Source organism: Mastomys coucha, chromosome X (genome assembly GCF_008632895.1).
Source record: "Mastomys coucha isolate ucsf_1 chromosome X, UCSF_Mcou_1, whole genome shotgun sequence".
NCBI classification, from domain to species: domain Eukaryota; kingdom Metazoa; phylum Chordata; class Mammalia; order Rodentia; family Muridae; genus Mastomys; species Mastomys coucha.
In genome coordinates this window covers 157,889,073-157,906,572 of record NC_045030.1, presented here as the reverse complement: position 1 = coordinate 157,906,572, position 17,500 = coordinate 157,889,073, and the positions used below count along the sequence as shown (strand labels likewise).

The 17,500-nt window shown below is 40.9% G+C and overlaps 1 protein-coding gene across 4 annotated transcripts in view; it reads right to left on the bottom strand.

Annotated features, from left to right (window-relative positions):
- Positions 1-4,737: 4,737 nt before the first annotated feature.
- Vegfd (vascular endothelial growth factor D) overlaps positions 4,738-17,500 on the bottom strand; it is a 30,106-nt gene continuing 17,343 nt past the window's right edge. For 2 of the 4 annotated variants that reach the window (XM_031370911.1, XM_031370919.1), the window contains 5 exons: positions 15,790-15,980; positions 13,011-13,159; positions 11,569-11,669; positions 6,559-6,754; positions 4,740-5,359 (listed from right to left, as the gene is read on the bottom strand). In XM_031370911.1, the coding sequence (XP_031226771.1) occupies positions 5,236-5,359; positions 6,559-6,754; positions 11,569-11,669; positions 13,011-13,159; positions 15,790-15,980 (761 nt within the window). In that variant the 3' untranslated portion in view covers positions 4,740-5,235. Of the gene's footprint in view, positions 5,360-5,853; positions 6,357-6,558; positions 6,755-11,568; positions 11,670-13,010; positions 13,160-15,789; positions 15,981-17,500 lie in introns of those variants that run through there. The other 2 variants (XM_031370901.1, XM_031370928.1) reach the window with 2 other exon arrangements.

Here is a 17,500-nt window from a genome sequence, read left to right as displayed (position 1 = left end):
CTGAGGCTGGCAGTTCCATTCTGATTATGCCTAAGAGGGCTAAGGCTCAGTTCCTTCTGATTATGCCTAAGAGGGCTATGCCTAGCTGGTCCCTATGGAAGATTTGGAGGAGAACATAGAGCTCTCCCTCCATGTGTGGAGCAAGCTGAGGAAGTAACAGAGTAGAGAAACAGGGACCATGAACATGTGATTTTTTTGTTTGTTTTTCTTTTTTTAGTTTCATTGTATTGCATACTTACAGAATGAAAAAAGAAGGTAAACCCAGCTTATTGGAAAGCCCATTTCGGGTAGGTGATGTCTTATTCTTTTTGGTAGGGATTCAAAAAACACTCTCATTCCTTCTATTTATTGCTAGCTGATACTTAACAAAATAAAGACTACTTTACAGTGTATATTGACTAAATGTTTCTGAAGGGACCATGAAGTATACATTTGAAATACTATGGATCATCAGTTTCTGTTATAATTAATCAATTGAACAACATGAGTTGTGTAAAGTTACTCTTGATGTTATTTTTAGATAATTTTTCTTCACTGATCATAAAATTGGTGAAATAATTTGTTGTCTATTACATAATTCTTTACTAAGAGTTTACTTATGCAAAGCTTTGTACAAAATGCCAATTCCATTAAATTCACATTTTTTTTTTTACTGTACTGTGAAATGCTGCAAGTGCCTTAAAGTGGACTGTTTCTGCCACGCGCTCATACTGAGTGTCTCAGGCAGTATTTTCAAGTTTATCATTATGCTCCTTAGATGTGCCTGTCTCTGAAGAGCATCCTACCACATTGTTTTGGTCACAGATTTATGACCTATGATTTATGATATATTTATGCTATATTTATGATCTATGGCACATCTCTGGCCCTGTGGCTTACATTGTGTAAGGCAGGGACATTGTCACACAGGGACATTGTGTGTTGCTGTCATTTGCAGTTTGCTTTATGCTCTTGGAGATACCCTACCACATCTTAATTTTTTGACAAGTTGAGCATTTTCAGATAATGTTCAAAGGCTACTGGCATGACAAATATTCCTGTACTATCACTAATGAACTCAAATAAAACAATACACCAAGCTATTCTACCTTACGATCGTTAACCTTAATGGATCTGGAATCATCTGGGTATGCATATGATGGTGTTTTCAGAGAGGTTTCCTGGACTCAGAGAGACCAACTCCAAATGCTGCCAGCACCATCCCGAAGGCTCAGCTCATGAACTGAATTAACAGAAGTAAAGGAGCTGAGCACAGCATGCATCTCTCTTTGCTTCCCAACTGCTGGCTTGATGCAACCTCATGCTCCTGCTCATGACTAGGAGCCTCATGCTCCTGCCACCGTGACTTCCCCACCATAGTGGACTGTATCCTGAAAGTATGAGTCAAAATACACCTTGTGTTAATCCCACCAGGCAAGAAGAAGCCCGCTACCACAATTTTCAGCCAAATTTGAAGCGAGTTTGATTTTTATTGGGGTGTACTCAAGACCTGGCCAGTGACAGTGTCCTATGTTGGGTTAAAGAGAACAGCCCTGAGTCCATTTCTTAAGACCCTTTTGAGAACTAAAATCATCAGTTGTTGCAAAGCAGGTTTACAGAACACAATGGAGCAGTAAGGAGGTACGCAAATATCTCAAAAAATGAACAAAGAGATTTTTTTGGAAACCCCACAGCTATCACCTTGTGATTTGGGAGGATTAGGGAGGGTTTGGGTGTTCCCCTAAAACATGTCAAGGTCATGGTTAGGGCATGTCAGGTTCCAGGAAACAGAGACAGAAACTTATTTTTAACAATACAGCATAATAGCCCTTGACTTCAAAATGGAGCCAGGCAGGTTCCTCATTTTCTCCCATATCTACCTTTCTGAAGGCATCGTTTTTTTTTGGTCACAGGAATGACAAAATAGCTAGGACAAACCCTCCAGGACCAGCCCCATCCTGACCAGCTATAGGGAGGCAAGAGCTCATCCTTAGATTTTGTGTCTTTGTTCCTCATGGGTGAATTGACTTCTCTCTTTCTATCCTGTCAGGAGTGAGCTAAGGGCTGGAGAGATGGCTCAGTGGTTAAGAGCATTTGTTGTTGCAGTAGATCCAGGTTCAGTTTCTAGTGCCCACATGGCAGTTAACAACTCTCTCTAACTCCAATTCCAGGGGACCCAACACCCTCTTCTATCCTCTTTGGGCATCAGGCATATAAGAAGTACACATACATGCATACATATGTGCAGGTAAAACACTCATAAAATAAAATCTAACAATCCACTGTAGAAAAATGAATGAGCAGAGTAATTGACTCACTCATCAGGGGAGCTTCACCAAATACTCTGGAGGGGTGTGGAACACGAGGAAGTAAATGAAATGCCAAGGTAAGGAACTGAGCACCAAGTGCGCTTACAAAACCTACCCACTTGAGAGCCCTCTCAGAAATTTGATTTAAAAAAATAACACTATAGGGGAGACACATCAGCTCTGTGGTCACGGATGGCAGGTACAAGCATGTAGCCGGAGAGGAGTGACTGGACCCGTAGCAGGAAGTATCAAGAGTAAAGACAGTAAGAGCAGAGTGGGACTACTTCTGAAATCCAGGGGAAAACCTAGATAAACAATCTAGATTCCTTGCTTTCAGCTACTGTTAATCCCAATGGGCAAGAATAAGACCTCTACCCCATTTTTTGAGCCAGATTTGAAGCAAAGCGTTATTCAGTGTTGGAAAGGACAATGGACACTGGCCAGGTCCATACCTGGGATTCCTAGAGAATGGTGCCGAATCACATTCATCAAGTACTTATAAAGGTAAACCCCACAAGGCTATGTATTTTCCACTTTGGTCCCATCAGGGGAAAGCATACATCCTGACATACTTTCTATCTCCATACCTGCCACCTTTGTGTGATCAAGCACATCCTGTGCAGTTGGGGCAACCAACCTTGTTTACGGAAGGGAAAACACTTGCCTTTTAATCTTACATGAAGAACCCCCAGCATTCCAGGAAGCTGTCTGTCCTTGGGCAAGTGGGGCCTACAGGTTAGAGGCATTTTGTTTTATAGATCCCTTAAGCACAGGCATTTCAATTTAAAACATAACTTGGGCCCTCACACTGCCTGTTTTCAGATGACTGTAAAAATCATTAGTTTGGGAGGCCATACAGCCCAGTATGTTATTATTTCCCCACTAGCTGTGCTGTAGCTGAACCTCTGACCTGTGCGTTGTGATGGTAACAGTTGCATAGGGCACTTCTCAGTGATTTCTGTTCTACCTTCTTACTAGTTCCTTGGGCCTGTGCAGAAGTCAGATGTGTGTGACCTTTTGAGCATTGAATGTGTCCCCGCTGATCACCTTTCAGCCTACTTCTTTAGCCCATAAATATCCCTGAGCTCTCTCCTCTGGAAGACAGGTTTGAGATTTAGATCTTTGTCACTTTGTGAATACACTCTTTCTCTTTTTGCAAAATTCTTTGTTTTGGGATCAGCAGATGTTTTGTGGAACTGCTCCAGCAAAAGTCCCACAGCTAGATTAAGATAAAAGAGGGGGGAGACCAGAAATAAAGCCAAAAAGCATTGGAAGGCCCAATCTACAGGCTTCAGACAACTTTAACAAACAAAGGGAGAACCCAGGAACTGCTTAGCAAATTTAAAGAGGAAGGGCAAGGATTTAGGCCAGGATCCAATAATATCACCATGGGGTTATATTTCTTTATCTTTAACTTTTTCTTTGTGACTGTCCTGCTCCAGGGTGGTCTGATCTTAGAAATTTGGGTCATATTCTTTGATCAGGAAATTCTCCAATCCTAAAAGGGTCATGGAAGAGTGGAAGGACAGATATAAATACAAGTATTTACAATTCTGTCGTAACTGCCATAATAGAATCTGTGTGAGGCTGTCTCCCTGTCATATCTATGCACAGTGCTGAGATCAATTAGTTAAGTTGTTTCATAAGTAACACTGCTATTTAATTCCCTCTAATGAGCCAAAATTTCAGTAAAGTCTATGCCACAAATGAACTCTATGTACGGGTACTTCTTTGTATGGACAGAGAAGTAAAAAGAAAAGGGCTTGGGCTCCCTTCAGGGGCAACTATGGAAAGAGACGAATCATTCTGCCACCTGAGTTGACATGTAGATGAGACTGAATGGTGAACACTCTTAGAAACACCACAGGGAAGGGGCACAGGCTTTTGGAGGAAGCCACAAACATTCAAAGACATGAAGAGCAAGGGGCTGGAGAAAGGCTCAGCTATTAAGAACACTGAGTGTTTTTTTTTTTTTTTCCAGAGGACGTGGGTTTGATTTCCAGCACCAACCTGGTTGCTCACAAGCATATGGAACTCCAATGTCAGGGGATCTGGCACCCTCTTTTGGTCTCCCAGGGCACAACATGCATATAGTGAACAATCATACATGCAAGCAACACACACACACACACACACACACACACTTTTTTTTTTTTCAAATCCAAGGTTTTGGGGAGATGTTAACATTGTTAGGCTCGTCTCCATAAAAGGAGGATGTTCAATGTATTCAGTTTATTCACACACCACAGAGTGCTTCCCAGAACTCCTGTGTTTCCCTTGTTTAGAATGATAAACTCGCTTGGAGATCTGCCTTGGCTTCCCAAAACCAAGGTCTAGTTTTAGTCTTTATGTGTTCTCTGAACTTTCCACTTCTAGATTCCCTTTGGTCTTCAAAATATTTCCCATTAGCATGAAATGTGGAGGAAGAGCATAGTAAATAACACTGATGTCTGTGGGTTGCATAACAGTGTTTATTTTCTTTAAGTACATTTAAATATAAAATATCAGGCAGTGGTTCAGTAAACTTAAAAAGTACAAGCCGAATGGGAATTGCATCAGTGCTGATCATACAAATGAAACTCCACATAAGAAAGAAGCAGAATAACTCATAAGCATTGCACTTGGACTTTGCCAGTCTGAGGAATCAATCATGTGGCACCTACTACTCTGTTTCAGGTAACCTTTTCTCATTCATCAAAACAAGGGGGCTACTCAGACCCCTTCCTTTCTGAGCACTGATGTGCAGAGGCATCTGAAGCTACAAATCATTTGTCAGTATACTGGAGAATCACCCAGCTTCTATTGCATGGAAATGTGGGTTTACCATGGCATTAGGTAAAATCAATTTTTCTAACACCTAGGGGGTGGTGGGCAACAATGACAGCAACTTGACAAAGCAGCATGCTGTTTAAAATGACAGGGATGGGGAACTTGGGAGGAAGTTGAATCAAGGATTCTCTTGGCTGTGGAGGCCCTGGGCCCTTGTCTCCTTTGGAAAGCGCCAGTGCTTTCCACAGGCTGGCTTTCTACTTGCACATGTTCTGGTGTGAAAAGGACATCTGTCCTCACAGCTGTTGCAAAAGAAAGTGAAGAGGAGACTTTAGAAGCAGGGATCAACTTCAAACACACCATTCAGTTCTGATTTCATTAAATTGTTCTCAAAGAAAAATTTCCAGATATGTACTTAAAGTATTGATGTAATATTCTACATGGGCACTCTACTGGCTGAGGGTTCAGCCCTAACAAAGATGTTGATATCACCTCCTGTGAAGCTCGGGCCACAGCAGAAGAGGGGCTGGGGAAAATTTGAGAAACAGAAGACCAAGAGAAGTGCGAGTAAACACTATCTTCTCTAGGCATGATGCAGACATTACAAGCAGGAACTCACACAGCTGTGATGAACTGCCCTAGGCCTACAGAAGGCCAAATTTCTCAACAGTTAATTATGCATGGGGGGTGGGGAACTCATTGCAGGTGGGAGCAATGAGCTTGTAGGAGGCTACTGGTAGAATCTGGAAGACTAAGGAAGTCATTTTCTTTAGTTGTGGTCCTTTTGGTGGGTGAGCGGAACAAGCTCTGATAGCTACTTCCCAACCTGTGCTCACACATATGGCCCCGGCTGAATTCATTGGGTCATAAAACAATGAAAGAGGAATAAGGAGGAAATGAGTTGACAGGGACAGGCTAGAGTTGAGAGTGTAGGAGTAAAGGTAATTAGAATGTATTTTATATGTGTATGAAATTGTCAAGGAACAAATTTAATTTTTTAAAATCTCTGTGGTTAGTTTGGGTAGGTTTTGAAATTGATCAAAACCCAATCAGTGGCCTCCAAAGGTTATAGTTATCCTTAAGTTTCTTGCCTACAGAGAGAGAAGGACAGGGAGAGGGAGGGTAGGGGTAGGAGAGAGAGAGAGAGAGAGAGAGAGAGAGAGAGAGAGAGAGAGAGAGAGAGAGAGAGAGAGAGAGGAAACTCTCTTAACCCTGTTGTTTAAATGTCAGTGACTTCTTTTTCCGCTCATGATAGCATAATGGCAGGCATGGCAGTACAGGTCTGTAATTCATGAGACCCTGTTTTGAAACAACAAAACAATTTAATCATCACTCTATGTATACTTCCATATATTTCTTAGATGCCCAATGTCTGGGTTCCTTTTTTTTTCTAAGAGTGTGCTTCGGCCCTGAGAGAAAAGAGCCCCAACAAACCAGATTAGTATGTCCTTGAAATGTCACCAGTAAACCAAGTTAAGGGGAAAGCGAAAAGACCATTGACCTGCAGGTGTCTGGGTGAAAAATCTTGTGCTTTTGGCAGCAGCTCTCCAGACTTTCTTTGCATTCAAAGCAACTGCAGTTTTCTGGGTGCTGAATGAGATCCCTGGGACATGGTGCTTTACAGACGCACTCACAGCGATCTTCATCAAATGTCATGTGTGGTCCACAGAGAGCTGGTTCCTGGAGGTAAGAGTGGTCTAAACAGAAACAGGAAAGGGTTGCTTTGGCAGCTGGAGCCTGGAGAATGTGATGATCCAAATTAATTGCAAGTTGTATATCTTCCCAATAAAACTTGGATCTTTCCAATCTCTTTGTCTATAATTTTTTAACCTTAATATTTTCTCAGGGTGAAAAAGATCCATCTGTGATTTTAGAACATCAGCATAGAACTCATGTGTTTTCTTGGGTTTTAAATTTTAAAAATACCATAAGCTGAATATTTGTGGCAGATTTTAATGGTGGTGACTGACCTGTTACAAATATAAACTTCTGTACTGGAAAGATTGCTCAGGGGTTAAGAGAACGCCCTAGTCTGGCAGAGGACTCAGGTTTGGTTCTTAACACCCACGTGGCAATTTAAAACTGTCCATAACTGAAATCTCCAGGTGGGGGTGGTAGTGGAGGGTGGCTGTTGCCCTCTTCTGGCCTGCATGGGCATTTCATGCACACCATGTAAAAGCAAGGCAGGCGAGAAACACTCATACACATGAATTAAAAATAATTAAATCTTCAACTATGCTACATATTATATATATATATATACATATTATATGTATACATATACATATTATATGTATAATATATACATATTATATATATAATATGTAGCATATATATTACTGGCTGGCTGCATATATATATATGCATATATATATATATATATGCAGCCAGCCAGTAATGACAAGATATAGCAAGATATAGGCTGCCTATAGGTATGAATGTAGCCCTCTCCAATATTTTAAAAATGTGGGAACCAGAAGTACTAACGCTGTAGAAATGTTTTCCTCAGAATTTCCAGGTAACTAATGATACATTCCCTCATCTTAGATCACCACAATTGTATGAAACATATAAAGGTGACAATGAACTGTGGTCTGATCTCAATCAGTGAATTGAAATACATTGTGAAAAGTGTAAGAGACAGGCTAGGAGCCATGACTTTCTGGGTAGAATGCTTACTTAGAGTTCATGAGAAGTTTTGGGCTCAATCTCCAGTGGCTCCTAAACTGGGTGTCGTGACACATGACTGTAATTCTAGCACTCACTCCAGAGGTAGAGGCAGAAGAATAAAAAGTCCAAGGTCATCCTCTGCTATATATTGGATTTAAGGCTAGACTGGAGCTCCTAAGAGTCTTTCTCAAATGTAAAGCAAAAGCAAACAATCAGTGGAGAAGGGGAAATTTTTGGAAAATCATGCACTTTTCATCTCAGTATTCATGCAGGTTTTGGAAGAAAATTAATATCTCTTCCCCAAACCTGCTTCTTCCTCAGTTTGCCTCATTTGGGGGCTGACACCATTGTCCACTATTGTGCCCCTAGTGTGGTCAATGTTTGTACTCTGTCCCTTGTTCACACCCTCTCTTCTCCATGACACTGCCTTGGTCACAATTCACCCAGTACCCGCTACTTCTTGGATTGGTGGCTGCCACTCACATCACAACCATAGCATGCATCTCTTCAGTCTCTCCCTCACATGACCATCAAATGCAAACCTAATCCCAATCATCACCAAAGCTTTAAATGTATTTTTATTTTTATTTTTATTTATTTATTTTTTGAGATAAGGTCTCATTATGTAGCCATGGCTATTCCTGGGTCTCACTATGTAGACCGGGCTGGCCTTGAAATCATAGAGATCTAAGCTGTTTCTGGCTCCTCAATGCTGTGATTAAAGATGTGAGTGACCATGCCCAACCATGCTTTAAGTGTCATAAAGTCTTTTTTCACACACAAGAGGCCAAATTTTACATTAAGATATAAAAGATCTTCCATGATCTTGACCCTAAAAACCTTCCATACTCATCTTTAGCCCTCTCTTATCCCCTTCCACCTCACCCCAAAATGGCAATCTCTCATGATCTAGTCTCACGGTTTTGACTGCTCTTTGACACATATTTAGAAATCAGATAGACTGGGTATTCACAAAAAGTCCATTTTGAATCTCATGTCCAGGAAATAGACAAGCTACATGTGCTCCAAATCTTTGAGGCAAATGTCAATTTAGGGCAAGACAAGGAAGGCTTGATAACTGGAAACAAACAAACAAACAAACAAACAAACAAACAGTCAAGACTCTTAAAGGATTCATATTGAGCACAAGGTGGCAGCAGAGTGTCACAAGAAAACTCCATACTGGCCCAGCAGAGTAGTTTAGGTGGAACACAATCCTGAGAAGTTCAGCAAAGTATGTGGCAGAAGCAGAGCATGGGTCCTTAGCAAGTTTAAGGGAACAGAGAATGGATGCAGGAGAATTACGTTAAACAGCAGCTAGCTGGGGCTGACGCCTCGAAGTACTATATATTGGTGCCCACCCCTAGGGACATCAAATCTGGATTACCAATGTGTCCTGTCCTCAGCCGTGTTCCATTCACTACTATTATTATGTCTTATTCATTAGGGCAAGGAAAATGAGTTGGGCTTGCATCAACTGCATCCATTTGGAGAACAAATGACTGTAGACAAGAAACTTAGCTCAATATCTTTGTATGAAGAAAAGGTGTTTAGTGCCCAGAAAGTAATGTGTCATGGGCAGAATGGGACCACTGGAGAAGCAGATGGGAACTTTGGCACATGAGGACTTTATGAGTGGTGAGAACTAGAAGTAACTAATCCACCCTCCTTCCTCACCTCCACCATTGTTACAGCTTCCCCCAAAGGTTCCCTGCCCCGTGTTCTGCTCAAAGCAACTCATTCTCTTCTACATGGTTGCTGGCTGGATCTTTTTACAATTCCAATGGGTATTACCACTGTCTTTCTTGAAACATTTGGGTGGTTTTCATTTGTCCAAAAGATCACACCCAGGCTCTTCCAGCACAAGGACTTATTAAGTCTTTTCACTCCAATCATACAAGTATCCCCAGCTTCATCCCTTCATATCTACCCCTTTACCTCAGTATGTATGTGTGCCCCTAGTGTGGTTAACCTTCACTGTTGACTTTACTGGATTCTAGTACTTACACCTCTTGGTGTGCCTATGAAGATACTACCAGAGAAGTTTAACTGAGGAAGACCCACTGTAAATGTGAACTGGGCAGTCAGACTGAATAAAAGGAAGGAGGGGAAGAGGAAATGATGGATAGCAGCTTGTCTGCTTCCTGGCTATAGACACAAAGTGATCAGCACTGTTCTCACTGCCAGATCATCCCCAGCACAATGGACTGTGTCAAAGTGAAAGGCAAAATAAGCCTTCCCTCTTTCCCTCTCTCCCTTCCCTCCTCCCTCTCTCCCTTCCCTTTTCCCTCTCTCCCTTCCCTCCTCCCTCTCTCCCTCTCTTCTTTATCCTTCTTTCTTCCTTGCTTTTGCTTTTGTCAGATATTTTGTTACAGCACCTAAAAAATAACCAATGTGTCCCCCACCAACCTTTTCCAGTACTGGGTTTGTGCTCTGCTTTCTCATCTAAGCCCTGCTCAGAGCACATCTCTCCTTCTGTCCTCAATATGGAACCTACCCAGTGAGTCTTCCTCAGGAATTAACATCCCCCTGGAAGAAGATGCCCCACCCAGGTTATGACCCCTCCCCAAGTCTGTAGGGTCCAACCTGTTTATTTGAGGTGTCCCCCAAGAGAACTTCTTGGCTTCAACTCCATGAAGAATTGGCTGATGATATTTTAACAACTGCGTTGTAGCATGCTGCCTCAATTGTCACCCTTTACTTTGTTCTATCTGTGTACAAACTATATGTATGAGCCTTTGACTACATAACATCAAAAATAATTTACCTAGTTTGAGCTCTCACAAAGGTGCTGAGAACCAGAACATCACGAAAGAGCAATAATAGCTTGTTATTTCATTTATATGACAGATTCCATGGCTCTGGATCCTTGCTATTCTTGCTAGGAGATCATAGTTTAAAACAAGCAAGGTTCACATTGCATGGTCCCCTGTGATAGTTTTCAGTGGAACCATGTCACGTGTGGAAATAAATTTAAAAAAAAGTAAAGCCCTCATGTTTATTCAGCCATATGTTCATCCCAGAATTCAGAGCTTTAACAGATTGGGAGCCGGAATGACAGGCTAGCAATTCCCTGTGTGGCTTAGCCCAGTAGCATGGTTTGCTCTAGTTATAGGCAAATGTTCCCATGTGTCCTCCTTCTTTCCTTTATTTTCCCCCAGATTATTGGCTTGCTTTCAAATGGTGCAGCTGAAAGAAACCAAGTTCCAAATGACCTATGTGCTTCGCCTTGAAGTAGTTTTCCTTAGAGTTTAACACCTGCTTTAGGGGGCTTTGCCCACTTTGTACTTTTCTTTGAGAATGAACAGCAGAGCAAACAGCAAAGGCTCTAAAATCCAGCAACTTCTGCCACTGTTATCTGTGTGAGAGCGAGGAAATTACTATCTCGGGGTAGACACTGTGTGCTTGTAAAGAGGGGTGATCATGAGTTGTTGTGAACGTTGTGTGATGTGTGTGTCAGTTGTCTGGGGGAGGTTATGGAAGCTTTAGAAGATGGGTCCTTTCTGGAGGAAGTATATCACTAGAGGCAGGCTTTGGTGGTTTATAGCCTCACCTCAGCTCCTGTTTTCTCTTTGCTTTCCTGCAGATGAAATGTGATCAGTTTCCTGCTCCTGATGCCCTACCTGCCTGCTCACATACCTTCCCTGCCATGATGGACTCTATTACTCTCAAAGCATGAGTCAAAATATGTTCTTTCTTCTGGAAATTGCTTTTGGTCACAATATTTTATCACAACCTCAGAAAAGTAACTAATATAGCTGGTCATAGTGAATGCTCAGTCATACTAAATGATGTGTCTCTTTTATCAGTATGGTTATTAATTCACTACTGCCATCCTTACCTTCTGTCCCAGGCAGTGGATTCTCATCTTGTAAAACACATTTACATTTGGTGTTATCCCACAGCATGTCAATAGGACAGAGTTTCTTGGAATGAGGACATCTAGGAAAAGAAAGTAATGAACCAGATTTAAAATTTTCTCAGGGTAATTCTACTTTGGGAATATTAAGTCATTCTTAATATTTAATATCTAATAATCTAAATATTCTGTGTGGAGCATGCTAGTACTTTCAAATTTTGTTTCTAAGAGTGATACAGGAGAACAAATGTTTGTCTCTCACGGCATGGTGACTGTGAAGAAATGTGAGAACAGTTTTAAAGATCGTAACCGTGGGGCTAGAGAGATGGTTCAGCAGTTCAGAGTGAGTACTGTTCTTCAATGGGACCTGAGTTCAGTTCTCAACACCCACGTGGATCGGCTCACAACCACCTATAATCCCAACCCTAAATGATCCAGCACTTTTTTTATGGGCTCTAATGGCGCATGCACAGATATACACAGACTCACACACATGGATACATAGACACAAACCTAAACAAAAGAAAATACAGAACTTACTTTATATTTAGGAATGGTATCTTATGAGATAATAATTCTATAGTTATAAATATTCTACTAGGGAAACTTTAGAAACTAAACTTGAATTTATGAGAGTCTCTGCTTGCACAGGAGTAAGGGAAGACATGGTAGCTATAAGGCTGGAACAGTTTTACAATGCATTCAGCCACTTATGTTAAGAACCAAGGTTTTGGGCCAATGTGGCAGTACATTTTTAATCCCAGCACTCAAGAGGCAGAGGGAGGCAGATCTTTGAGGGTTCAAGGGCAGCCTGGTCTACAAAGTAGGTTTCAGTTCAGCCAGGGGTACAAAGTGAGATCCTGTCTCAAAAAAATCAAAATCAAAAATAAACATACAAAAGAACACAGTAAAACCCTGAAGGTGTCTGTAACTAAACATGCTGTGTTCATAATCCTCAAGGGTTGGGATTCTACTGCAATATAGATATAGCACCTAGTTAAAAAAATAATGTCTTTGTCAAATGCTATGAGTAGATCTGGTTTTGAAGCCAAAAGATAAAAAAAATTAATGAAGAGAATATAATTTTTGTAACTTTACTTGTATTATTTCTATTTGAGTCTTCAACATTTTTATTAGTGTATATTGTAAAAAATGGTTTTCACCATACCATATTCATGTGTGCATAAAATATATTTCACTTGCACTTCTCCTCTCTCTTCTCCCCTCTGCCTCCTCCTCTTCATCTGCTTCCTTTCCCTAAAAATTCCCCTTCTACCTTCATGTCTTTTTGTTTTTTAATGCTCCCTAAAACAGAAATGTGTAACACATGTCTTTCTGGGGATGCCTCAATAATGAGTAAAGGAACGTACACACAGTTTTGTCAAAAGCAAGAACAGACATTATAAAGTCCAGGAAATGCTTACTGATCTTCTTCTGGGATCTGAATGGATCTTCTGATAATTGAGTAAGGATGGCGGGGGCCCGTGGGCAAGCACTTACAACCCGTATGGTTGGCAATTTTAACAGGCACTAACTCGGGCACTGATGTCAGAGGCACTGATATCTCAAAGAGCTACAGCAAAGAAAGAGAACCATGATGTAAATTTTATTGTATACTTTTCTCAGTTTCCACTGTCTGCATTTTTGCCCTTATCCTTTATGGTAATGACTTTAGCAAAGTTATTCATGTGCAGTGGAGTTAGTCATTGTAAGTGGTTTGGAATGCTGAGAGGCAGGAGACAGGGAGGATTATCCAGCTTGGTCTCCTAAGTGTTTTCCAAATCAGTTCTTTTCACCATCATTAGAGTTCTTTAAAATCCCTGCTCTCTGCTCTTGGCTTTAAAATTGAGTATAACTTTTGAGGATAAACAAAATTAAATCTTTGGCAGTTCCTTGGGACTTGGGTGGATTTGATTGTTATTTAAACTATTTACTCATCCCTTCCCAAACCATTTCTATTGATGACAGATAATTTCCTAGCTCCTGACATTGAGCTTGGCCATAAAACTTGTTTTGGCCAGTAAGATGTTTGTTGACATGACATAGTACAAATTGGGACTGTGCATGCTTTGCGAGCTTTATTATCTCTTGCTTATAGTATAGCCACAAAATGGATATAACCTGGAAGCCATTCTAGTCTAAGGAATGCGGGACACAGGAAGCAGGCTTGGACTCACATAGTACCTTGGAGAATTTTGAATCTCAGATACACAAGAGAGAATAACTTAAAGCCCCTGAGTTTTAGGTCATTTGCTATAAAAATATTGTGTAGCTAAGTTGGGACCATACCCAGAAAGATAATTCCAGCTAGTATGCTTATTTCTATGTGCCTGTACACCTGCTCTTTTGTACATACTTGGTTATTAATTTATTTATCACTTGTAAAATCATTATATTTGGGGGCCTGGAAAGATGGCTCAGTGGTTAAAAGTACTTGTTGCTCCTGCAGAAGACCCGATTTTGGTTCCCAGCACCCTTATCAAATGGCTTACAACACAGGTAACTTCAGCTCCAGGAGATCTGGTGCCTTCTTCTGGCCATCACAGGCACTGCACTCATGTAGCAGACACATACAGACTGATATAAATAAAAATTAAAAAAATTTAAAAAGCATTATATTTACTCATGATCCTTACATTGACAGACAAAGAGATGCCCAAAGAGCACATGCAAGTTTCAAGAGTATTTTCATGAAGTGTAGATGAACTTGAGCTTGATTTTAAGGCACTGTCCACTCAATCACCACTCCATGCAGTTCTATTTACTTTGGTTCTAATATCACATGGTCAACTTTAAAGCAGGAAGTGCCAAACTGCACATAAATGTCTATTTGGAACAAAAAAAAATCCCTGCTGTGCACTTACACTTGAATAGATTCATTCATATGAATCATTTGTTGAGGGCCACAGTCAAAACAAAGCAATTGACTATCTATTAAGTGGAAACAATTAATTCAGCTTGTGTTTATTTAGATCTTTTGACATGTCATGAAAAACAATAACAAGTAAGGGTGTTTTTTCAGCATAAATTTCATGTTCTTGCACAACTCTTCAGTTATGCTCCAGGGAATAACACGATCTGGAATTGAATCCTCTTATATTATGCAAGCTTGGTTTTTACTAACAGTTGACCGTAGCCATATTTACATTAATGTTTCTAATTATCAAATAGTAGAGGTCACATTTCTGAGTTCTACAATTCTCCAAAATGGTTTAGACAAAAATAATGCTACAGTGTCAAGGACAGTTTAGATGGAAGGGAGAGCAAAATTAAGAAAACTTTAACCTAGTAACAAAACAAATGGACATTTAGAACATTCCTTGGTATAGATATATTTAGTGCCTATATAACTGTCTTCTACATGATCATGAGGAGGCAAGCAAATGGTAAGTGAGTTGTATTAACATGTGAGGAATTTGCAATAGAAGACCAACAGGAATGTGGCTTGATTACAGTGTTTTAATAATGCATTCACTATATTTTACAAGATGATAGCTACAGAAAGGAACACTTAAAAGGTGATGTGACTGATTCACTTTATTTCTCTCATGAGCACTGCAGGGTGCTTTCAGAAATTTTGTGCTGCCTATTATTCCTTTTCTCCCCATGCTACCCCAGTGGTCTAGATATCTTCTCTCTTCCCTTCCCTGTTAGGCTCTGTGCCTGCAGTCACTGGCTCGGCTCCCATGACTGTCTGCTTTGCCTCTTCCAGCACCTGCTTCCATTCCATGTCATGCTAATGGTTGGCAACTGCCAACTGAGAAGTCCTCTACCATTCTCCCTGTGTTCTTATGCCTGCTTTTGCCTTCAACCTGTTTAGTTTTAGGGTGAGAGCACACCCCTCCTCTTAGCTGGTCCTTGTCATGGTCACACTTCAAGAAACTTTTCTCAGTCACTCCAGCTAAACTAAATACATCAAAACAGTTGCAGGAGATGGCACAGCTTCCTTCTCTCCTTCTTTTAATACCCTGTTATGCAGTGTCCATACGTACTAATTCTTGATACTACAGCATTAGGTAGATGATAACTGCTGAGGCTGTGCCATCTTGGATATTGTGTTACCTCCCTAATCCTCTGTTTCTTTGCTTGTAAAGGAGGATAAGATATCCTGTGTGTTTGTTTGGGGAATTAAATGAGGTCCGGCACTTAAAGTATTTAGTGCTTGACAGCAAGGTCAGTGGCAGCGTCTTCATTTCCTCGTACCTGTTTGGAGATGTAGGCGGTGCTTGTGTTCATACATATCACACTCTCTTCGTTGCAGCAGCCTCCACACCGGAAGACATTTACACAGGGGGGCTTGAAGAATGTGTTGGTTGTCTTCCCCAGCTCACTGGCGACTTCTACGCATGTTTCTCTAGGGCTGCATTGGGTCTTCTGCCACTCTTCATCTATAACTACAGCAATACCGTTCATTGGGGCCAGTAGGCAAAATGGCCCTGATATGCAACATAGGCATTTTCATGATGCTCCCCATCCCATTCTTTTGTACTTGTTTTACTTTACTAGGTGGATATCTAAACATATCTTTTAGAAATGTATTTATTTTATTTTATGTGTATGGGTGTTTTGCCTGCATGTATGTGTACCATGTGTGTGGCTGGTACCTTTGTAGGCTAGAGGAAGACATTGGATCCCTTACAGATAGTTGTGAGTCACCATGTAGGAACTGAACCTGGGTCCTATTCAAGAGTGACAAGTGGTCTTAACCACTGAGAAGCCTTTCTAACCCTTAGATGGATATTTTTCTCCATCCTTTAGGCAAAGATTTGTTTACAAAAAAATGTAAAACTGAAATCTCTATACTTTTCCATTGATACCATCACTTCATAAAATATTTTCTTTCCTCTTAGGGGAGAGCACTATGCCTTGCATATAGCCACACTGGGACCATCTGCAAAGGGTGGCTAATAAGGATGACAGTGGAATAAGGTGAAGACAAAAAGTATGAGTGGTGTTTATCAAGAAACATACAGGCTACATCTGGATAACACTTCTGCTATTTAAAGCCAGGTAGAAATAGGTTTTAAAATGAATACCTGCTGTCTGCTTATGTAAGTGCACTGAGACTTGGCAAGCACATGAGTGGACATTCCAAGGGAATTAATTTTTTCTCAAATCAGACTTTGCACATTGGGAACCATCCAATAGTTTACAGAAGATGATGAGATAAGCCCTTTCATTTTAGCAGAAGGAGGGACTCCATGGCCATAGCTAATTTGAGGGAAACCAGAAAAATAAAAATGCATTTCTAGCAATAAAAATGGAAACAAAGGGCTAGGGAGATGGCTTTGTGCGGAAAGTGGTGGCTGCACAAGTGAGAGGACCTTACTCCAGATCCTAAAAACACACACAAAGAGCTAGGCACACTGATATACTGTGATCCCAGTGCTGGGAAGGCAGAAACACATGGCTCTTTGGGACCCACTGAGCTCCAGTTCCAATGAGGGAGCCTATTTCTAAAGCTAAATTGGAGTAGGTCGACTAAAGAAGATGCTCAGCATTGATCTCTGGCCTTCAGATGCGCAAACAGGGACACGTCTACCTGCATGCACATGTGTACACATACATGTATCACATACCTACATGTAAAGAATATTATATATTTTTCTTGTGTAGCTTTGTTTCATTTTCTCTCACCATTTTTTTTTCCTTTATTTTGAGACAGGGTCTCAACTGTAAAGGCCAAGCTAGCCGGAACTTGCCATGTAGATCAGACTGGTGGCCTCGAATTCAGAGAGATCTACCTGCCTCTGTCTTGAGTGCTGAAATTAAAATATTTATTTTATTTTAACTCTGTGTGTGTGTATGTGTGTGTGTGTGTGTGTGTGTGCATGCGTATATGAGAGAGAGAGAAGACTGAGAGGGACAGACAGAGAAAGATAGACACAGAGAGAGGATGAGGGAGAGGGAGAGG